Here is a 23733-nt window from a genome sequence, read left to right as displayed (position 1 = left end):
CCCAGGCTGCCGCAGGCCACACCAGGCAGGGTGGGTGTGCCATAGCAAATACTTGAAATTCCCTTCCACACTCCCCACAATTTACCACCGATGTCAGGGCAGAGCCCATTCTGACTCTGCTTACAGGAGTAAATCCTGCATAAGTGAGAGAAGATTCAGCTCCTTCTCTGTTACATGAGAATGATCAGACTTGATGAGAGACAGGAGTTCTCTGGCCAACTCATGCCTAGGACTGGATTCTGATCTCTTACACTGGCTTCAATCCCATTGGTTTCAGTTGAGCCTCTCTGAGTTTACAACACTGTATTGAGTCAAGTTGAAAGTCTCAGTCCTTGTCTTCAAGGTGCTCGCTCAATGGCCTGGGTCCATGTCACTGGGCTGGTACATCCCACCCCCCCCTTTGGGGAGAGTGGTGGGGCCATTATAACCCCGCAGCTGAGCCTGGACCACCACCCTTGGCTTCTGAGCAGTACAGTCTAACGGTCGGGGTCAATAGGGTGCCTTCCCTCTCAGGGCTGCATGGCCTAGTGGCCTGACTCAATATGGATGCCCTCCTCATCAAGGCTGCATGGTCTAGTGGCCAGCTCAGTATGGAAGCCCTCTGCAGCTGTGTGTGGCCTAGTGGCCAGATTCAATAGGGCTACCTTTGACCAGCAGGACAATGTGGCCTGGGGCAGGAGTGGCTGGAGAGGTGGGCCGCTGTCTTGGGGTGGGTGACAGCCAGGGTAGAGGGATCTGGGCCCTCCCTACTCCCCTGGGTCCCAACCCAGGGCCCAGCAGTGGCAGGGTTGCCCGTTACTTGCTCAGTGGGGATCCTATTAAAACATGCTAAGCCAAGCCCTAGTTCTATGTCTGTTTCCCTGTTAAGTTCCCCTGGGTTATTTCCTACCCGTTCCTCCATGGCTAGTTGTCTTGGGAGTCCCACGGCCTCTCCTCCCTCTGCAGCATTGGATGCCTATGGGTCATTGGTCATTCCTGGCTGGCTGGCTTCTGTGAACTGACGTGTTGGCGGGTCCCTCCACAGGAGAATACAGCAGCTTCGCTGGTCAGCCCTGACTGAGCTGAGTTGCTCCCTTTAATATCTAGATTCCAGCTGGGACATGCCCAGCAGAGATGAGGGGGCATGGCCTTGCTGGCACACAGAGTGTGGTTAATCCCCACTGAACCACGTGTGGGTCTGGTATACCCCGTCACAACCCAGGATATCTAAAAGAGCCTAAAGCTTCAGGATGAAGACCAGGGTTGACAACTTCACTCTGGCTCAATAGAATGTAAAGCTCATCTATTCAGGAGACAGAACTTTCTCAGGCGGTGGTCCAGGACTGTGAGATTGACTCCCCCAGGATCTGAATGATCGCAAATGTCAACACCTTCTGCTCCCAGTACAAGATGAACTTCTTCCACTTGTCTTCTCTGACATGAACGCAGAGCAGCATGGACATTGCAAAAAATGCCCCCATAACACCCCCAAACAAAGCACTGCACTGCACACACAATTCTCCCAAAGGGGAGAGGTTCAGAGAGAGAGAACGAGTCACACGAGACACGTTGGTCACATCATTTAATGCACAACTGGAAGGTGCTCAGACACTACAGAGATCAGGGAGGGATATGAATCTAGCTAGAACAGAATAGAAGTAGAATAGTAACCAAGAGCAGAATCTGCGCATTGAGTGTGAAGATACAAAGACCGTATTAGGACCAGATTTTAGCTTAGTATTTTCCTTCCACAAGCAGTCACCATTTGATTTCAATGGGACTACTCGTGAAGTAAGGTGCCTCTCAGCGTAAGGATGGCACATCTTGGATGGCAGGACTTTTCACCTGGGAAGATGAAGGGCCCTCCAAAATCTTCTGACTACACCCTGACTAAATAATAGCTTCTTAAAAGATCCAAAAGATCCACCCTGCTACCAGTGCAAGATTGCTCCTTACTGTCCATTTTCTAGTGCCTCGTCCAGCTAATTGTAAACATCCAAAGTTAAGTCCAGCAGAGGGGATGGCTTGGAATCACCAATTGGAGTTCACCACAGAGACCTTGCTGGGGTAGAAGCATTACTGTGTAGATGGAAGCACTTGGCCGTACACCAACGCCTTTGCAACACGGCTCCTGTGTGCTTAGAAATCCACTGAAGCCGTTACATTACCACGCTAAAGTGCAGATTTCAGTAAGAAGCAAGTTACTGAAGCCCAGAGCACTGCATACGTTAGTAAGTTACATTGCTACCTGGGGCCTGATTTACAGCCGTGAGCTTGGGACCATTTGTGGCAGAAAACCCTGCAAGAGGCTGTATCTTTTCCTTTCAAGGCAGATTCTATAGTGAACTACTGTTATTCTCCTCAACTGGTGACCCCACTGCTGTGGGTGTTATGAACCTCTGTCATTATGAGGCATTGGCTGTGAACAGACTCCTGTCATCACAGATAGTCTTAGCTACTTTGTGTGAAGAGCAAATCATTGATAGTGGATCATCTTGTCTTTCAGTTTGCAAACATTGCCAATGGGCATTCGGTGAATATTTTTCTTCCCAGAAAACCTGAAAGCCCAGGAGCAGACTCAGACAGGGACTTGGCTCCACTCTGGTAGCCTTCTGCCACAGTGTTTTACCCTGTCCTTGCAACATAGTGTTAATGGCCTGTTGAAAAGCGTGTCCCAACTCCTGTTTGCTTTTTGAACTCTTTACTAGACTGGCGAGCACACAGCTTGTCCATTGTAAGGCCCAAAGATGAATGTCTAAGGGTGATGATGCCAGTAAGCTGAGTGTCTGGGGATAGATCGAGAGGCTTCTTCTTGTCTTTCCCATTTCTCCAGAAGCAGAACATAAAAATGCAGAGCAATGACCACTCTAAACTTGGAAGGCGTATGGTAACATTCCAAGCATCAATAACCTCTCTCTGCATGTCCCAAAGCCATAAAAAGGAGAGTTCTGTACAGAGATTGCTTTCATTCCATTTATTATATAAAGATATTAAAGGAGGCCAGATGGCTTATGGGGTTTTAATAGGGTGTGGAGCCTTTCAACTCCAGATCAAGTTTAGCATGAGAGCATCCAGAAGTCGTTACTACCTGAAGGTTCTTGGGAAGACTACATGGAATGAGTTCTTGGTCTCAGACCAATTCTTAATGGATGGGTCTCCTCATCACATTGGACAGTAGCTCCCTTGTTGGAAGTCTCTGTGGAGAAGCCAAGGACTGAGTAAGCCACGGACAGTGAGAATGGTAAACTAGTGCTAGTGTCGCTGCTCTATAGATAAATAGAAGGGGCTTAATCTTCAGGACTGTCCATTTCACATTGATCGACTGCAGTGAAGTCACGCAAAAATTCATTTGAAAGAATATGAGGGCTTGATTTGTTGTCGTCTTGCACCACGTGTAGTCATTTACCGCTGCACCAACAGGGCCAGGTCCTTGGTCCTCACTAAGGTGCCTGACACTTAAACTGACTTACTCAGTATGAATAAGGATGGCCAAACCTGGCACATAGAGACAGACAAATAGATATGAGACATACAAATTGTATAACTAATGGGGCTGGTTCTTCTCATGTTTACACCAATTTTATACCAGCATAACTCCTGATTGATGCCCTTGCTGATGAGAGGAGAACCAGACCCAAAGGTTGTGTATGTATTTGTATGTGTGAAATATATACAAATGGAGAGGGATGCTTCCATCAACAATTATATATCACTGCAGCGTTTGGTTTTACTGTCTCATCTGCTTTATGTGACACCGCTGATCAAGAGCTCCCAGGTTTGCTGGACGCATTGGATTGCTTTTCTCTGGTTCTCTGTTTATTCAGCGGGATAATGTCTTGGACGCTAAGGGGAAAATAAAATGATCACAATGAAGCCAGGCACCAGTAGGATAGTGATTGGTCGTGTCTAATATTGCCAGTTGCTGAAACAGCTGCACGAACAGCTGGTCTAACTAACCTCTTTGAAAACTGCACCAAGTGCATGGCCTTTGGCATAAATTCTTTTATTTATGGCATGTGCCTCTCTTCCACTTGGCACATACATACGCAGCTCTAAGCAGCGACCTGACATTCGCAAGGGTAAATAAGGAAACAGTCATCCATGACCTAAAAACAAGCAAGGGCCAAATTCCAGCAGCACTGAAGTCAGTGGAGATAGTCTGGATTTACACCCCTGACCCCAAAGCAGCATTTGGCTCAAGGCTGTCTGTCAAGTGGAGTCCCAGGATATTTGAGAAATGAGGTGGGGGAGGTAATATCTTTTATTAGACCAACTTCTGTTGGGGAGAGACAGGGCCGACAAGGGTGGGGGGAAGCCAGTACAAATTACCGGGGCCTAGTGGTCCAGAAGGGGGCTCGAGGCCCAGCTTTGTCAGCCCTGTTTAGCCTGTCCGCCCTTGCTGGGAGGCCTGAAAATTTTTTTCATCGGGGCCCAAACCCACTCTCGGCGGCCTTGGGGAGAGAGACAAGCTTTTGAGCTACACAGAGCTCTTTTTCAGGTCTGGGAAAGGTACCCAGAGTGTCCCAGCTAAATACAAGGTGGAACAAATTGTTCAGCATAGTAGTTACCATGTATTCTAAGGGACCATTAAGATAGCGTGGCCTATAAACTTCGCTGAGATCTTAAAACAAAAAGAGGGGTGTAGTGCTTACAGATTGTTGTAATAAGCCATGAATCCAGTGTCTCTGTTACATTCATAACTCTGCTAGACACAAAAAATCATGGACTGGACACTGGATTTATGGCTAATTACAACATTCTGTACCCACTAGCCCACTCTAGACACTGAGGCCATGTCTACACTAGCAAGCTTACAGTGGCACAGCTGTACCAATAAATCTGCATTGCTGCAGGATCGCTCATGTAGCCACATTATGCGGATGGGAGAGAACTTGCCCATTGACATAAAACCACCTCCATGAGCAGCGGTAGCTATGTTGGTGGGAGAGTGTCTCCTGCTGACAAAGCGCTGTGCACACGAGTGCTTATGCCGGCGAAATGATGTCACTCTGGGGTATATATTTTCACAGCCCTGAGCTACAGAAGTTTTACTGACATAAGTGCCGGTGTAGACATGGCCTAAAAATCATGGACTGAACAGAGACACTGGATTTATGGCTAATTACCACAATCTAACCCTAACTGGCTTTTTCACAACCCCGAGCGAGGTAGTTATCCCGATTTATGTCTGTAGTGTAGACAAAACCTGTGGCTCGAAAGCTTGTCTTTCCCACCAACAGAAGTTGGTCCAATAAAAGATATTGCCTCACTCACCTTATCTTTGTTGAGCCCTGGTCTACACTACAGAATTAGATCGATGTAAGGCAGTTTACGTAGACCTAACTCTGTAAGTGGCTCCAGCTGTCAGCCCTGGGTGGTGAGGCTGTGGCTGTCAATGCCCCACATTGACATCTGGGGCATGCACTCCTGGTGAGGTCGTGCATTGCCAACAGAAAGAGCTAGTGTGGACACGCAAAACCAATTTAATTACTGCAGGGGCCGTATATCAACATAACAAAAGTCAACTTAGTTTTGTAGTGTAGACATGCCCTCAGGGTGGGTGAGTGGTTCAGTTCAGATCCATTGATTCACAAGACTTTCTTCCTTCTTATCCCCATTCACTTACACACCACATCCTTGTCTTTTCTCAGTTGGCAGTGGAAGAAGCTGTCAAAGGATCTAGAGATGTTCACAGTTAGTTCAACTATCCTCAGTTGGGATGCTATAGGTACAATGAAAAATATCCCTGACCCAAAGCAAGAGGGAGAGGTCCCTGATATCTAAGAGGCCTGGATGGTGTAAAAGCCTCATACCATCTCTCTCTGATTTCTAACTTGCATGCTGCATAATGAGCCAAATTCAGACCTGGGGCAAATGGATGAAACTCCATTATCTGCAGTGGAATTGTGCTTGCTTACACCAAGGCTGAAGTTAGCCTGTTATTCAGATTTATCCATAGAGCACTGATCTTTTCCAGGCCACCTACTACCAATAATAAATACTGGTGAGTCTAAACCACAAAATCCATCTCTGGGTCCAGATTACAGATTGCTGGAAGCGCTTGGTTCTGGGGGTTTGGATTGACCCAATAGAGAGATAGAGCAGAGCTGTGAAATTTGGATCCAGATCTGGGCTCAGATTCCAAACTCCATTTCCCATCTAGCTTCCCCACAAATCTGGGGGTGAATGGATATGGAATGAGAACGTGGCTGGCTATGAGAATCATGCTAATCAAACCTGGCTATAATCAATTCCCTTCTGTAGCAATGCGAGACTCACTGGCTCAGCACCTCCTCTGGTCATCTGGGAATTAGCTCCTTTCCAGCATACAGAGCAGCCTCTGCAGGCCAGTGGCTCGATTGCTGCTGGCCCCGTATCCCTCCCGGACCCCAGTGCCTCTTTATCTTGGAGTTCTGCCCCCAGCAATACCCCCTTACTCTGGGTTTCCCCTCCCAGGGGAACCCCCAACCCTCTAAACACACCTCACCACAGTGGGTACTGCCAGTCACCATCTAGCCCCCACTCACTGGGGCAGACTGCAGTCTGTAATGGCCACTCATCATTGGACCAGCTGCCTCTGCCTAACCCCGGGCTACACCTCTGCAGCCCCAGTACTTCTGTGGGCCTTCACCAAGGCCTGCAGCCTGGGGGTTTACCAGGCTGGCACTCCCCAGCTTCCTTTGTCCTTCCCCAGCTTCAGGTACCTTCCTCTCAGGCAACTAGAGTGATACTCCTCCACCTTCTGGCCCCCAGCCCTCTTATCAGGGGCCGCTGGGCCCTTTTTGAGCTGGCCACAGCTGTAGCTGCTTCCCCAATCAGCCTAGCTTGGCTGCTTTTAACCCCTGCTCTCCATCATGCAGTTTTCGTAGCACAGTTCTCAATCCCAAGATCTGACCACACTCATCAGAAATATGCTAGGACCCCGCTAGTGAAATCTTTTTATGCAGTCGCACGGTGGCAATTGGTGTTTATGTGATGGCAGTGCTAGCGGTGAAAAGAAAAAAAAATAGATTATTAGGGTTGGAAGGGACCTCAGGAGATCATCTAGTCCAACCCCCTGCTCAAAGCAGGGTCAATCCCCAACTAAATCCCCAAATTGCTCCCTTGAGGATTGAGCTCACAATGCTGGATTTAGCAGGCCAATGCTCAAACCACTGAGCTATCCCTCCCCCTTTATGCACTGTTCACACACTGTAGAAGATCAACACTGTCCCTGCCCCACAGAGTTTACCATCTCAGTGTGGGCAAGGCCTTACCGCACACACTCATTTGAGCCTGTGCTATACAATGCAATGCCACACTGCTTGATTCTGGTCCTGTCTAGTGGCTGGGGACTGGTCATGATTTCTTTCCCTAGTGAACAAAGACGGCAGAGCTTGATCCGTAGGTGGTGTCGATCAGTAAAGCTCCATTGACGTCAATGATGTGCTATCAGTTTACACCAGCTGAGGATTTGGCCCAAGGACTATGCACTTAGAGACAAAGCTGGGGAAGGCTGCTCCAGTATGACAGTGATACCTAGCTCTTCTAGAACACTTTTAACCACTAGATCTGAAGATGCTTTACAAAGGAGGTCAGTATCGTTAGCCCCATTGTACAGATGGGGAAACTGAGGCACAGAGCGGGACGCAACTTGCCCAAGGTCACCCAGCAGGCCAGTGGCAGAGCTGGGAACAGAATGCTGGCCTTCTGAGTCCCAGTCCACTGGGCTACATAGATTGAAGCTGGAATGAAGTAATTGCAAATTATACAACAGCCCCCATTATTGCTTTAGTAAATTGAGGGCCCTATCAGTCCATCCATTTTTAAGAACTTCCCACTGAAATCAAATAGCGAAATCTGCTTAAAAATCAATGGCACAATTTGGCCCCTGCATATTAAACACTAAGGGTATGTCTACACTACCCGCCGGCTTGGCGGGTAGGGATCGATTTATTGGGGATTGATTTATTGCGTCTAGTGTAGACATGATAAAATCGATTCCCGATCACTCTGCCATTGACTCCGGAACTCCACTGCGGCAAGGGGGAGCGGCAGCGGTTGACTCATCGCCATCCTCACGGCCAGGTAAATCAACCTGAGATACGCCAACTTCAGTTACGCTATTCGCATAGCTGAAGTTGTGTATCTTAGGTCAAAGCTAAGGATCACTGTACTTATCAGGACATTGTTAATGCCAGTAATGTATTAGGTTGTTTTTTGTGCTTCCTAGGAAGGCCAGATTTACTGCAGCTTGGTGACCTGCCCTGATCTGTTGTGCTCCTCTCCTCTCACTGTGCCAGACTCCTGCTGCCAAGTTTGCCAAGGTAACATGGGAACCAGTCCCTGCTGCTAAGTGAGGTCTGCTGTCAGGTCAGTGGATGGGAATCACAGCCCTGGCCGTTAGCCAGGAGGGGGAATGTCGCACTTATTAAATATGACTTTGAAAATCCATGCTGTAAATTGCACAAATCTCTGCCTCCGTGTCACCAGCAATGGTAAGAAAGTCTGATGCATACAAAGCCTCTTGGGCCAAATTCTTCTCTTTTCCAGCAGTTCCCCTCCGCTGTGTACTTGTGTGGAGTGTAAGTAGGGTCAGTGTCACGGTCTGAGTCGTACTCTTTGTTTTACTGGCCCTGTTATATTATGTTAGTGATGTGACAGCCTCACGGAAGTTCATTTGTCAGGCTCGGGAGAGGCTGCTTTGATGGTGGAAGTACGACTGGCTATCATGATTATTGTCATTGTTCTGATAAACTGGTGAAAATGCCACAGTGGCATAATCATTCTCAAGGGATAAAAACACTCTGCAGTAATTAAGAACCAAAATGGCATTTTATGCTTGATTCTCCTCTCACTCGATCTCCCTGGGGTAGCTCTAGTGACTTTAAGGTCATTCATCTAGATTTACACCAGGGTGAGTGGGAAGACAATCACGCCCTGTATTTATATGTAAAATTCAGAGCAGGGAATCAGACCAGCAGTTTCACATCACGCTGTTACCTTCTACTAAAATTATAAACAGTTAGAGGCCCAAATTTTGCTCTGTTGCACCAGTGTAAATCTGGAGTAACTCCACAGAAGTCAATGGAGTTGCTTCATATTTAGAGCCAGGGCTGCCTGGGGTGGGGAGTGGGGGGACAAATGGGGCAATTTGCCCTGGGCCCTGCAGGAGCCCCCACGAGAATATAATATTCTATAGTTTTGCAACTTTTTTTTATGGAAGGGGCCCCTGAAATTGCTTTGCCCCAGGCCCCCTGAATCCTTTGGGTAGCCCTATTTAGAGCAGTCTTAACTGAGAGCTGAAACTGGCAGACGTGTTGCCAGCAGCCACCAGAATTGGTATGAGACAAGCAGGCTTTTAGATAGAGAGTGCCACTATCCCCTTTTCATATGTAATTATCGGGGCTACTCTGTACCCCAAACTCTTAAGGTGCCAGTAGCGTGCCCAGTGTACCGTGTCTTGGGAGCAAGCACTGTAGGTGCTTCAGCTGGGCTGTGTAGGCACTAGCCCTGAGTGTCTCCGTAACCACAGACACACGGTTAAGGGAAAGATTTCTGATAGATAGGGCTGGCAAGGAGAAGATTGTAAATACCCTAGGTACAGAGGTTTAGTTACTGCTCAAAGTGAGCAATAATGGCTCCTGTTGGGTCCCTGGGGCAGTCCAGTTGAGTGAGGGTCAGGGCTTTTCAGGCCTAGTGCCCAGGGACCCCTCTCCCATCCAGTCTCTTTTCAAGCAAATAAGCATTGTGGGTTTCCAGGCCAGGCTCTGTTAGTGTCTTTCACTGGGGCCCCTTTGCACTGGCTCCCTGCCCATCTGCTGCTGCTTCCCCATAAGTCCCACCCAGACTCGTACCCAGTGTAATGACCAGCAGTCACAGCCTGTTCCATATGTGGCTCTGTCCACAGTTCCTGGGGTCTCTTTCCAGCTCCCTGCTGCCATGCAGCTCCCGCCCCCACAGAGCCTGGCCACTTCCTGCTTCAGGACGTTTCCCGTCCCTGGCCAAGGGAGAGGCAAGTGCAATGGGGATGGGGCTAATGGGAACATAGTCCCTTCTTAGCCAGGAGGAAGGGGATGTACAGTGGGGAGGGAGCTGAAGTCCCCTGCTTTGCAGATCCATCACATGTGCTTTACTGCACTCCAGTGAGGTTTAGACTAAGGTAACTGTATTTGCAGAATCAAAAACCTCTGGGACACTTTAGGGGCAACATTTTCTAGGGTGGTGGAATGCTCACCATAGCAATACGTTTGGAACTGACTTTTGTAGCTATAAAGAAAAACAACAACAACAAAAGTTCGGACTGATGAAATGAAAGAACCGGGACATTTCAGGAGTGCCTGGGATGTGGTGACACAAGGACTGTCCCTATAAAACCAGGATACTCACATTGTATCTGTGCCCTGCGGCCTCCTTTAGTGATTAGAGCATGGTTCTCTTTTTGGGAGCCTCCTACACCAGAAGCCAGGTGCTTGTTGAGAGTAATTCACATCTTAACCTTCTGCATTTCCTGTTGTAACTTTGTATTTTACAGACGGTTCCTATGAGAAGTCAATGGAAGAGGAGCCCCTGCAGTTAAACAGAGGTGTTGTACGTGATGTTTACATTTTAACAGTCCAAATGTCCCTTCTAAAATAAACCACATCACCAGTTCATGGAAATCCATGTTTCTACAACACCTGTCCTTTAAGTTGTTCTTCTACCAAAACCCAAACCAAACGCCCAGCAATAACAACAATAAAATTAATCCCAGGCAGGGACTTTATCCCAAAAAGGGAGACGTGTCAGAAACTCCGTGAAATCGGCTAGAGACTCCATTATGCTATTTATTTTACATGGAAGTTGCTCGGATACCATGGAGATGGGCAGCAGGATACAACCCTGGAACAAACAGTGGCCTTCACTCTTCAGAAATATCTGGAAGCCCTTTCTGAATGCAAAGGAGCATAGAGATGATGGCCTAGTTTTAGCTTTGCTCACTGCTCCAGACCAATGGCCCATCTAGTTCAGCATCCTGTCTTCTGAACGTGGCCAGTGCCCAATGCTTTAGAGGGAATGAACAGAGCAGGGCAATTATCGAGTGATCCATCCTCTGTTGTCCACTCCCAACTTTTGGCTGTCAAAGGTTTAAGGACACCCCGAGCATGGGGTTGTGTCCCTGACCATCTTGGCTAATAACTATAGATGGACCCATCCTCCAGGAACTTATGAAATTCTTTTTTTAACCCAGTTATACTTTCAATGTAACCTGGGAGCAGAGAGGTGTCAGTAGTGGCACACTTGGTTACTGGTAGGACTGGGAATAGAAGCCAGGGGTCTTGACTCCCAGTTCAGTGCCTTAACCACTTTACTGCTGATGTAAAAAGAAAAAGCGCCGCTGGCCACTGGCATAGTCCCCATAGCCCTGAGCAGGTTTAAATGATATGGTGGTTTAAATACTAGAGGCAGTCGGAGCCTTGTCTACATTAGTGCCTCCCATTGGTGCTGCCCCCTATTGGAGTGACTCCAGGGTTAGCTGCAGAAAACAGCCAGGGGCAAACACAGTCTAGTGACCGTGCAGTGATAGCAATTGCTTTTGCTCAGAATACCAGTTTCTCCCCTTTCCCTCGTACAAATGTAGCCCATTCCTCCAAGAGCATGGCAGCCAGAGCCTGAGCTGGATGGGAGCATGTTTTCCTACTGCCTCGCTGGCTAGTCTTTGTATCCACACTACTAGGGAGGAAAAAGTGATCTCCTGGCTCCTTTAGGTTGATTCATGACGATTTCAGGTTGGATGACCAGTTCCAGGTTTGCGAGATTAGGTCACTTACAGCTTCTTGTCCTTACTCTTTCCAAAGCCCCGTGGCCAAAATGCCAGCACCACACCTCTCTAATCTATAAAACTCCAGAAATAGCCACAAGGAGATCCTTTGTGCTATGTGTCTTGTCTCATTTTTCTCTGGAATCCCAAAGCCAGGAGCAAGGTATTCCCATGCAGTGCAGGATTACCAGTCTTGAGAAAACACTGACTTTTCTGCTGGCCTGCAGCCTATATTGACCTCGGGGCTGGGTGTGTCCTGGGATAAACACAGAATATGACCCATTGACTAGGTTCAGAAGCCAAGAGTAGCTTTGCTAATGTCAAACATGGTATTTGACTTGACGCATGTCGTATGGGAGTGGGATTGAGTGGCAGGAATTGAGGAAGGGTAGCAAATTTCAACACAACCATTATTGTGAGTGTTACGGTAGCACTTAGAGGCCCCACCAAAGATCGGGGCCTCATTGTCATGGGCGCTGCACACACAGAGTAAGAGAAAGTCCTTGTGCCAGAGAGCCTGCAATCAAAACAGACACGACAGAAGGATAAACAGAGGCACAGAGAAGTGAAATGATTTGCCCAAGACCACCCAGTGGCAGAGCCTGGAATAGCACCCAGGTCCCCTGATCTCTATGCACTAGACCATGCTGCCTCTTTAGATGCTCAGCATTTCCCCCTCGCAGCAAATGAATGCGTGACTTTGAGCTAGCATTTCCCATAAAGCGCCGCAGACAGAGCAGCCGAACTGCCTGGTACTCAGTAGTATCCTTGTTTCCGGCCTTTCACAGAGACACTCTCAAGACCAGTGCTTGGGGGATCTGGTGAGCAAGAGATTGCTTGGCGGGACTGCTTCCACCGTGATCAGTTCCTCGCTGGAGTTCATTCCCAGGGGCTTCAAGCCAAAAGGAGGCGGAGCTGGCACTACCGTAAAATTCATCTTGAAAGAAAAGCACAAGAAAGGTGACAGGCTGTTCATTCCTGGGGGCGAGGTTTCGGTGTGTTCCCTGGGAAGCAGGCATGTGGTGGGAGGGATCGCTCAGTGGTTTTAGCATTGACCTGCTAAACCCAGGGTTGTGAGTTCAGTCCTTGAGGGGGCCATTTAGGGATCTAGGGGCAAAAATCTGTCTGGAGATTGGTCCTGCTTTGAGCAAGGGGTTGGACTAGATACCTCCCGAGGCTTCTTCCAACCCTGATATTCTATGATTCTCTGCTGGCTTCTGGAGCGCAGCAGAATCCAGTTAATTGCAGCCATATAAACAGCAGACTGGGGGGTGTACATCTGCATGTGACAAGTCAGATTAAATGCCATGCCTGGGGTGGTGAGCCCATCACATCTCTCTCAGGGGTCAGCTCATTACTAGTGGCCAGCTTCTGAATCCCAGATGCATCCTCCATTCAGGGAACTACCTCTTCCCAGGCAAAAAGAGAGTTTGCGAGGAGGGTTAGCTTCTGTGGCCTCCTGGGACAGGGATCCTTGCAGCGGGGAGGAGGAGCCAGTATGGAACACAAAGTCCCTCCACTGGCTCCCTGGAAAACCTGCAGAAACATTTACACAGCCTGGGCTGGGACCGTAGTAACTTTTCTGTGGAGCTGCCCCTCATGTTAGTGGCAGCAGTGGGCTAGTTTCTGTCAGCACAGCCCTGCCTGGCATCCTTCTCCAGGAGAATCTCTGGGGAAACTAGGGGAGAGGGAGTGAGACAACCCCATGCAGCCTCCTGGAACTGTGTAGGAAAACTTGGGTAACTTGGTGATGCCTTCCTCCTCCAGCTCCTTCCTGGGGATTTGTCTCTAGGAGGGGACATGTTGGCCCTTGGAGGGGAGACGGCCAAGGAAAAGTCAGAGACCACAGCAACTTGTGTTACACTTCAGTAGGTGGCGCTCTTCCCTCGGAGTAGTGCCAAACAGATGCATGTTATCAAGGATCCCAGCATTCTTTTTTCAGATACAGTCCTGACAACTCATGCTCATTAAAGATCTCATTGCAATTTATGCAGGAGTAGGGCTATTAGCCCTACTGGCCTGGCCAAGTTCCAGCTCTTGTAGCTACATTCAGCTGCTTAAATACCCCTTATAGTTTCATTTCCCTGTAATTTTCATACTCACCTTCTGTCCTGAAGTATTCTGTAGTATTGCTGCTGCCGTGTTGTGCCCCAGAGGGGGTTGCACTGCAGTGGTGGGTGTTGCAATCCCTTTGACATAGTTTGCCTGTTAGTTTGGTAGTTTTGCAAAGTGCTTTGAGATCCATCAGGATGAAAGGCACCGTACAGAGGTACAACATGATTATTATTCTGTATTGCTACCCTTCTCTCTTTCTCTTCAGCTTGCATTTACAATGGGAAGACCTACTCCCATGGAGAAGTGTGGCATCCCGTCTTCCGACTATATGGAATCCTACCATGCATCCTGTGTACCTGCACGGATGGGATCCAGGACTGCCAGAAGGTTACGTGTCCCAAGGAATATCCTTGTGAATATCCTGAGAAAGTAGAAGGGAAATGTTGTAAAACATGTCCAGGTACGTGGGAGAACAGCTAGACTATTGTCCCCAGCATTCGCTGCTCTCTCCTGGTGTTTTGCCTTCATTTATTGCTGGCTTCTCTTTCCTTTTGGCTAGTCTTAATGCCCCCATCCTACGTATGCACTTGCTGAACTTCAAACGAGTAATCATGTGACTTCAGTGGACTAAGTACCTGTATGTGTTAACACATGGACTTTTGTGTCTCCTGATTGGATTCTGGTCTTTTTGTGAAAGCTTTTTGGCTTGAATCATAGGGATTAGAGATGGAAAAGACTGGTGAGGCCACCTGATCCACCCCCCCTTCCAATGAAGGACTGTTCCTAAGTTATATCTCTTCGTACTTCATTTAGCTTTAGAAGTTTAGGCAATGGAACTTCTCCAGCTTCTTTAGGAACCTACTTGGAACCAAGCGGTAGCAATTGCTGAGTGAAGCTGTATGGTGTGTGTTCTACAGGAAGTCAGGTTAGATGATCACAGTGGTCCCTTGAAAGCTTTCAATCTCACCGCTAGGAGCTTTTTCCCAATGTGCATTTTACTGCAACTTAAACACTTTGCTGCAGCCTAAATGATTCCTCCTAAGCCCTTCCATTACTCGTAGGCTGTTATCACATCCCTCCCACTTCGTCACTGGTTAGCCATGTCACATGATTTTGGTATTGACTTTGGTGAGGAGAGGTTGGGAGCTAGGATTTGTGGGTTCTAGTCCCAGCTCTGCCACTGATTCATTGTGTTGTCTGGGGGCAAGTCACATTCTGTGCCATAGGCGTTCCCATTTGTAAAACCTCACTGTGCTGCAAAGAAGTGGTTGGGAGGCTTGCTTATTTGTTGGGCAAAAGCTCTGAAAGGTGCAACAGGGGTGCAGTTTGCTATCACTAGCATCAGTGCAGTTCAGATGGTGGTGCTATGCCTCCTCTATTGGGCCATCTTGGTCAAACATGCACTGACTTTAATGGGGGTGTGCCTGCTTTAGGACTATGGAGGCCAGTGTTGGCAATGATGGAGGAGGACAGGCTGGGTACACCCCCGTTAGCATCATGCTAAATCCAGACAGCTATCTGAATGCTTATGTTATGGTCATTGCAAAACACCCCTCTGCTTTTCTCTCTCTCTCTCAGGATTCTGATGTTATTTATATCAGTGGAAATCAGGAGGAACTCCAGTGCAGTGGAGGGACATACACCAGTGCAGGACTGGCATGGGAGCAGAATCAGACCCCATAGTCTCACTCCTAAAATAAACTCCCTGTGTTTATTTATAACCAGACTTTTTCTGGAGTAGTGTGAAAAGCTTACCAGCCAAAAGAGCGAGAGAACAAGGCAAAATTCAGCGGTGGGAGGGAGCTCCTCCGAGTTCCAGGAACCTCAACCAAATGCAACAAACTGGCTTCCAAATCTGAAAGCAAATTCTTAATTACCGCAGAAGCCAAAAATTGACGATGCACGTTCGCTTGGTAGTGTTAAAAATTGCTCAAGGTTGTAAATATCCCTCCAGCGATCACCCTCCCAACTGACACGGCAGGCCAGATTCAGAGGTGACATGTAAGGGAGTGTGGGTAACACCTCAATACGTGGGCGTGAGTGAATATAAAGTGGGCGGATTCTGATCACACTTATACCTGGAGCCCGATCCTGGTGCTACACTGTTACACACCAGCCAAAGATCTAGCCCCTATTTTACTTTGGGGCCATCCCATTGGTTTAATTGAAACTATTCCTGATTGGCTGGGAAAAGTGAGATCAAAAGCAGGCCCCATGAGTCTGAACTGGTGTAAATGACATGTCAATGGGCCAGAAGAGAGGGGTGCAGCCGGAAGAGCCCCTACCAGGCAGGTGTTGGGAGGTGCCAGTTCAGAGTAGCTGTGCCCAGGCTGGATTGTCCTCTCAGATACAACTAATTAAATCAGTAGTCACCCCATGAAGTCAATGGAGTTACCTGTGTAAAGCCAGTTTAAGAAGCCCAGGGGAGTAGCCCACAGCTACTTTAATATACGTCTTCTGACACCTTCCTCTCATTCATTGCTCAGGACAGGAAGATTTGCCTTGTTTTCCTGGAGCCCATGCCCCAAAAGCATGAGTTACCCCATTAACAACACTGTCCAGAGCATTTGTCTTCTAGAGTCTCAATACCCCTCTCCCTTCCCCTGCAGGGAGGTCCAGCAGATGACCTGCAGAGGGGACTGATCAACCCCACATGCTCCGCTAGTGTGTTACATACACTTCCAAATTACTAGTGTAGCCTGACATAGCTTTGCTGACTTCAGTGGAGCTGTGCAGATCTACAGCAGCTGAGGATCTGACCCAAAATTGGTAAATCATCCCCCACATTGAAGAGTGTCCAGATCCAGGGATTTGGTTTGAGCCCTGCTTTATCCCCACTGAAGTCAATGAGGGTGGGTCTATGCAGCGTTTTAGAGCAAGCCTCCCAGCTTGGGTCGACAGACTTGGGCTAGTGGGGCTTGTGCTAGCGGTGTAGACAAGCTGTGTAGACAGTGCTTGGAAGTTGCAGCTCGGGCTCTGAAGTCCCACCCCCCCTTCCCTAGATATACCCTAAGAGGCCCTCCTGGGTAGGGAGAGCAAATCATGTTGCGATCCACTGACAGGATCTGAGATGAGAATTTTGCCTGGTTTTATTCTGGGAAGGTTTTCAGTTTGCTGCTATCTGATCCCTGTCACTTTCTGTATACAACACAGAGGCTGTGAGTTGGAAAAATAATGTTTTTTAACAATCCACATGGCAAATAACAGAGAACTTAAAAAAAACTACCTTCTCCATTGCTAACGCTAGGGTACGTCACTATCTCAGCATTCAATAGCAATATGGTTATGGGGTCTCCATCTACTTACAGAGAACTAAATGGTCTCCTTTTAAAACTCATCATAATATCTGGTGCTCCTTATTTTCAGACAGTGCCTTCAGACTCAATTATACTACAGTCAGAGGTGTGATTGGAGCTTGGGTAGGCATACCCATGCTGGCTTTGCTCTAGCTAGCATGGCTAAAATTAGCAGTGAAGACACAGGCACGGATCCTGGCATGGACTAGGAATGTGAGGACATGCTCAGGGTGGGCTTGAACTGCCCACACTGAAGCCTGTGGTGTTGCGTCTTCACTGCTATCGGTATGCATGTTAACTAGATCAAAGCCAGCTCACGTATGTCTACCTGAGCTGTAATCACACCTCTGATTGCGGTATGGACTTGCTCTGAGTCGTAAATAAAAGGCCAGGTCTCCAGTCTTTGGACCGCTCTTTTTGACTACGTAGCTGCGAAACAATTAATGCTGACTTTGTTTGTGCCTAGATGCCAAAGTCAAGCCCACCGATGAAATAAATATCCCCCGATGTGCCAAGGATCTGAACAGGGTATTGGTCTACATGTATGTGCCACCCGGCTCTGAGAGCCCAAAGGAAGACCTGAGGAAAATTGCAATCGAGAAAGACTCTTCTGAAGAGGTGGAAATTTACAGCTGGAAACTGGTAAAAGGTGAATCTGGTGAATGAAACCAGCAAAGGATTTTTAAGGGCTATTTGAAGGGTCATTGGCCATACCTGTTTAGTCTCCTCTCCAGCTTTGGCAGGACAATCATGTTTTTGGCGTCTTTCAGCAGTGCTCCTACCTAGGTAACCTCTGTCTGCTGATTTGGAGACATCTCCATGGTTAGCATTGGTTGGAGGTAGATGTGTCTGGTAACCCCATTGTAAGACAGACCTGATGCACAGAAGTTGAGTAATACAGTCTGGATAAAATCTGACCCTCCTTCAGCCATTGCCCTTGAATTCACACTAAACCCAAGCTGAACTCTTTCTGACATTCAAAACAGTTCCATTCATTCCTTTTCATTTTTGCCTGAACCGTGTCCTCTCCATCTTCCACCCCAAATGGAAAGAGCAAACATTGCAATACTGCAATAAAGCTCTTCTCATGACTCACAGACTGACTCAACAGGAAACAGCAAACACTGGAAATCAACATCACACAACATGTCAAATTCTCCAGACTCGATGGATTTGCATCCAAACTTTTGAATATTGATCTGACCCAAAACTCTCAGGTTTTGAGGTTGAAGTATAGCTAATAAGCAGTAAAATGAGAGGAGACCTCAAAAGAAACACTATACATATAGTAAGGTACCGTGCAGTTTCCTCAGCTGGTGTAAGTCAGCATCACTCCACTGACTTCAAATGATCTACACCAATTTACAATAGAAGGGGACTGGAAGTCCTTTCCAGTCCTACATCCTCAAAAACAACAAGGAGTCCATTGGCACCTTAAAGACTAACACACTAACATCCTGTGTTCCTATTTACATCAGCTGAGGATCTGGCCCGCTGGACCTGTTAGCCACTATCTACTGCCCATTGTAATTCAGATTCTTGATTTAGTAGATGATTGCTCTGTGGATCACCCATAATAAACAGGAGCGGGCTAGAAGGCTCTGGGTGCTTGAAAATGGAGGGTATTATTATACCAGAAGATCTCCATTTCAGTTGTTCCATATAGTTCACTAAGCTCATATTCTATCCATACCCATAAATGCCTTTTTTCTTTCATTGGCCAGGTTCTTCTTCCTCAGGTGACCTCTATAATATATAATATAATATGAAGGCTGTACTGATCTAGGTTTTAATAAGGACACCCATCACCATGGTATCTGAGCTCCTCCACTGGAGTACCCATCCCTCCAAGGTTTGTCTCTGTCTCCAGCCATGGATGCTGAGATTGACAGGCACTGAAGGATTGTCACAGTCTGAGACATTGACTCAGGATATTGGGCCAAGTTCATGAGCAGACACTGGCTGCTCATCATTGGTTGGCAGGCGTCCTTACCAAAACAGTGCATGGGGTGGTCTTCCCACCTACCAAGGCCAAATGCTTAATGCCTCCAGGGAGCTTGCAGCTTTGCCAGCCAAGACAGGGAAAGCCCTCATCCAAGAGTGCAGCTCTGCTCTTTTGCTTGGCAGCATAGAGTGTTACTGCTGGGAGAGTGTGTGAGCTCAGGCACGTATGGATTCCACCACTACGCTGTATTTCACTTGAGTAACAGAAGAAGATTTGTGGGTGCAGGGAGGCTGGGAGCAGACCACTGGAGTTCATCCACCTCGCTATTGTGTGTGACCTATCATATTTCTCACCCCTAAGCAGTATTATTTATTCCTGCGTTGGTACAGTCTGTGTCTACACATCATCTCAATTATAATAGTATAGGGCCTGATTCTGGGCCTGTGGAAATCAGTGCAAACTTTGCCATTGATTTCAAAGGGTGCAGGAGGACACTCTTCATGTGTTTCATCTGAGGATCTCAAAGCACTTTGTAACTATAGAATCAGAGAAATGTCCGGCTGGAAGATAAATCCAGAGCTCATCTAGTTCAGCCCCCCGTGCTGAAGCCGGATTAAATACACCTAGACCTAACATCATGTTAATTTAGTAAGCATGGCAACACCCTTGTGAAGCAGGCGAGTGCTGTTTTTTCCTAAGGCATTATAAAGCGCTGGCATTGATTTTTACATGCGGTTTCTATGCTTAGAGCTGAGGGCAGAGAGCAGAAAGAAGTGGGCTTTGAAGAGACTGTTGCAGGAGCTGGGGGGTGGAACTTGCATGGTAAAAACAATCCGTCTTTCCCTTAGCCCCCTGCTGCCATTGTTGTCCCTCCCTAGTGGGACTCCTGGGGAGCAGATAGATGAGCTGAGCCCCGTAGTCACATCACAGAGTGGAGCGCACATACTGTTTTTTTCTGTCCATGTCCCTTTTTATTCAGGCTGTTGATAAGACTGTTTTAGGGAGCATTTTAGCAGATTTTCTCTCTCTCTTTCCCCTCCCCACCCCCTGGAATTCCTGGGTGAGGTTCTTTGGCCTTTATGCAGGCCAGATTAGCTGATCAAAATGGTACGTTTTGGCTTTAAAATCTATGATTCTGTGAAAAGTAGCAATTCTCCCTGTCTCAGAGACACAGACACATGTACCTTGTTGGCCAGGCCTGTTTCAGGAGACATTATCTCTCTCACACACACACACATGTATGTTGCTGTCGGGACTGTGCAGCACTCTCTATAGACACACGCTCGGGGGCTGTGTCAGTTCACACACAGACGCGCACACTGTTTTCTCACATGGCTAGGACTGTTGTTGTCCTCAGGACAGCAGAGGGCCCTTTGCCCATTAGGAAAGGTGAATGAAGGAGAAAAGCAAGGATCCCTTCAGGAAGCTGTGCTCCTTAAGAGGACAGACGTCTGTCTCTCTCCACCTATTTGCTAACCCTGCTGGATCCTCTTAGCCTCTCACATAGAAGACTTCTTCTGTGTGAAGCCCCCATGGGTCCTATTGAAATGGATGCTCCAGTGTGATCCATAGTCTACTCTGACCTTTTATAGCTAAGAAAGTTCAATGTTTTCTAGTTATCTAACTAAGGTACTTACATGGCCCCCATCACCAAAGAAGCAGAGCATCTTCAAACTCCCAACGTATTTCTCCTCACACCACCCCTGTGAGGTAGGGCAGGGCTGTTATCTCCATACTACAGATGGGGAACTGAGGCCCAGAGTGACTAGGTGATTTGCCCAGTGTCATATGAGATGTTTGTGTCAGAAGAGGAATCAAACACGGGTGTCCCACAGCCCAGGCGAGCACCCTAGTCACTGGGCCATATGTCATCAAGTCATTAACTAAGCCTCTAAGCACTCAGGTGAGGGAGGTATTATACCCATTTTATACAGAGAGCGCACTGAGGCTGCCCAAAGGCACAGATCAGCTCAGAGCCAGAACCAGAGCCAGAAATGGAGCCCAAGAGTCAGGACTAAGGCTGGGTGATGTTTTTTTTTGGCTAATAGTAAACTCACCAGAAAATGCATTTCTCTGGGCGCTGAAACTATATGTGAATTTAGGTCAAATTCGGCAAGTAGCTTCGACTGAAAAAAACGGAAAACAAGAATTTTGGAAATGTCCGGAACGTTGATCTGAAACGACATTTTAAAAAATGTTTTGTTAGACCTGAAGGAAATGTCTTCAGGTTTTTTATTTCATTGAGAAGAACTGAAAAAAACAACTCAATTTGGGTTTGAAATTAACTGATCTTTTCTTCGTTTTTTTCAGTTAGGCCATCAAATCGAAAAATCAAAAACGATTCAGTCAGCTCTAGTCATGCCTTTGAGTCCTCTGCTTCAACCACTAGTCGACACTTCCTCTCACGTCCCAAACCAGTGGACACAGAGGCTGCCCTTGGCAGGAAAGAGGCTAAGTGAGAGGGTGAGGAAGGATGTTCCAGGCATACCTGGCACATTTGTCAGCACTTCACTACTTAATAGGAATGTTATAATACCTAATCCATTTTAAAGGTCATTTCCATTGCTAAATACATATTCTGGTTTTCCTGAATTAAACAATTGACTCAAACGCCTCCGCTCGCATTCTGACTCTGGCACAAAGGAAGCATAAGTCTATATAGAAATATTTTTATATTTCCTAGTCAAGCTACATTTCTAAACTGGGGGATTAAAAAAAATGTTGGCTGCTGAATGTGTAGAAAAACGAAATATGAATCAACATCAGCCAGTTCCATGGACACGGGAAAGAGGGGATCTGAAAGGAGGGGTGCAGAGATGAGGCTGGAGGTGTTTGTCAGAAGGGCAATGAGAGAGACAGAGCCCTGTTGTTATTGTCTGTGCTATGGTAGCACCTAGAGGCCCCAGGTGCTAGGTGCTGTGCAGTGCAATGGGGCCTTGCTTGGCCTTGGCTGGGGTCTCCAAGTGCTACTGTTATTAGTTATTCTTGTTATTACAGAGATATTTTGAAATTGTGATAATGCAAGGTTTTTTTTGTAACTTCCTCTGAAGGATCTGGTGTTGCGACTCTTGGAGACAGGATAATGGAGGAGATAATGGGATGCGAGCATAGGCGGCAGGTTATATATGTTTGCGGTGCTCAAGCACCAGCAATATTCAGGGCTGGGGGCCCTGCTCCAGCAATATTTGGACCTGGGTCTCTCCTCTGGCCCTGCCTGAATCGGGCCCTGGCCACCCTGGGTCTCCCCCCTCGGCCCTGCTGCGTCCCTGCCTGACAGAAAGCAGTGCAGTGCCTCTCCCCTGCCTGCTTCTGCTGCTGGAGTAGAATGGCTCCCAGGCTGCCCTTACCCTGAGCCTCTCCAACACCCCAAACCCCTCATCCCCCCGCACCCTAATCCTCTGCCTCAGCCCTAAGCCTCCCCACATCATGAACCCTCATCCTCAGCCCCAACCCTCATCCCCCTGCACCCTGATCCTCTGCCCCAGTCCTGAGCCCCTACACATCATGAACCCCTCATCCTCAGCCCCAACCCTCAGCCCCCTGCACCCTGATCCTCTGCCCCAGCCCTGAGCCCCCCACAGCATGAACCCTCATCCTCAGCTCCAACCCTCATTCCTCTGCACCCTAATCCTCTTCCCTAGCCCTGAGCATCCCCACATCATGAACCCCTCATCCTCAGCCCCCGACTTTCATCCCCCTGCACCCTGATCCCCTGCCCCAGCTCTGAGCCCCCCCACATCAGGAACCCCTCATCCTCAGCCCCAACCCTCATTCCCCTGCACCCTGATCCTCTGCCCCAGCTCTGAGCCCCCCCACAGCATGAACCCCTCATCCTCAGCCCCAACCGTCATCCCTCTGCACCCTAATCCTCTGCCCCAGTCCTGATCCCACCTCACATCATGAACCCCTCATCCTCAGCCCCACAGCCCTCACCCCTGCACTCCCTCATATCCCCAAACTCCCTCCCAGAGTTTGCACTCCCTCCCAGAGCGTGCACCACCTCCCCTTTCCCACAAACCCTTTCCCACCCCCAAACTCCCTCCCAGAGCCTGCACCTCTCACCCCGTCCTACACCCCCAGCCCAGAGCCTGCACCCAAACTCCGTCCCAAAGCCTGCACCCCTCACCCCCTCTTGCACACCCATCCCCTGCCCCATCCCGGAGCCTGCACCCAGTACCCAAACTCCATCCCAAAGCCTGCACCCTGCACCCGTCCTGCACCCTAATCCCAGCCCAGGACCTGCACCCCAGACCTCCCCCCCCAAACCCTTCCCAAAGCCTTAGGCAGGTGGGGGTGGGTTCTGGGCACCATCAAAATTTCTACAAACTTGCCACCCATGGATACGAAGAGTTACAGAAGGAGCTCTCCAGATCAGGCAACTGGGCAACAAAGTAGCAAATGAAATGCAATGTTGATACGTGCAAAGTTAGGCACATTGGAACAAATAATGCCCACTATACATATACAATGAGCAGGGCCGCCCAGAGGATTCAGGGGGCCTGGGGCAAAGCAGAGGAGCGGACATAAAAAAAGGTGCCACCCACTGCGGCGCTTGTACTCACCCAGGAGCGCTTCGAGTCTTTGGTGGCGGCAGCGGCAGGTCCTTCACTTGCTCCATGTCTTCAGTAGCACTGAAGGACCAGCTGCCGAAATGCCGCTGAAGACCCGGAGTGAGTGAA

General features: G+C 48.3%; 1 protein-coding gene across 1 annotated transcript in view; it reads left to right on the top strand.

The window, feature by feature from the left end:
- Positions 1-23733, top strand: part of CHRDL2 (chordin like 2) — a 73914-nt gene that overhangs the window by 37910 nt on the left and 12271 nt on the right. Inside the window, exons 5-9 of the mRNA XM_030556798.1 lie at positions 8192-8285; positions 10493-10548; positions 12547-12718; positions 14079-14273; positions 17576-17758. Coding sequence (XP_030412658.1) covers positions 8192-8285; positions 10493-10548; positions 12547-12718; positions 14079-14273; positions 17576-17758 — 700 coding nt within the window. The remainder of the gene's footprint in view (positions 1-8191; positions 8286-10492; positions 10549-12546; positions 12719-14078; positions 14274-17575; positions 17759-23733) is intronic.

The sequence above is a fragment of the Gopherus evgoodei genome, chromosome 1, assembly GCF_007399415.2.
Source record: "Gopherus evgoodei ecotype Sinaloan lineage chromosome 1, rGopEvg1_v1.p, whole genome shotgun sequence".
Classification (NCBI taxonomy): domain Eukaryota; kingdom Metazoa; phylum Chordata; order Testudines; family Testudinidae; genus Gopherus; species Gopherus evgoodei.
The sequence above is the reverse complement of the archived record's forward strand: the minus strand, read 5'-3'. Positions and strand labels throughout refer to the sequence as shown.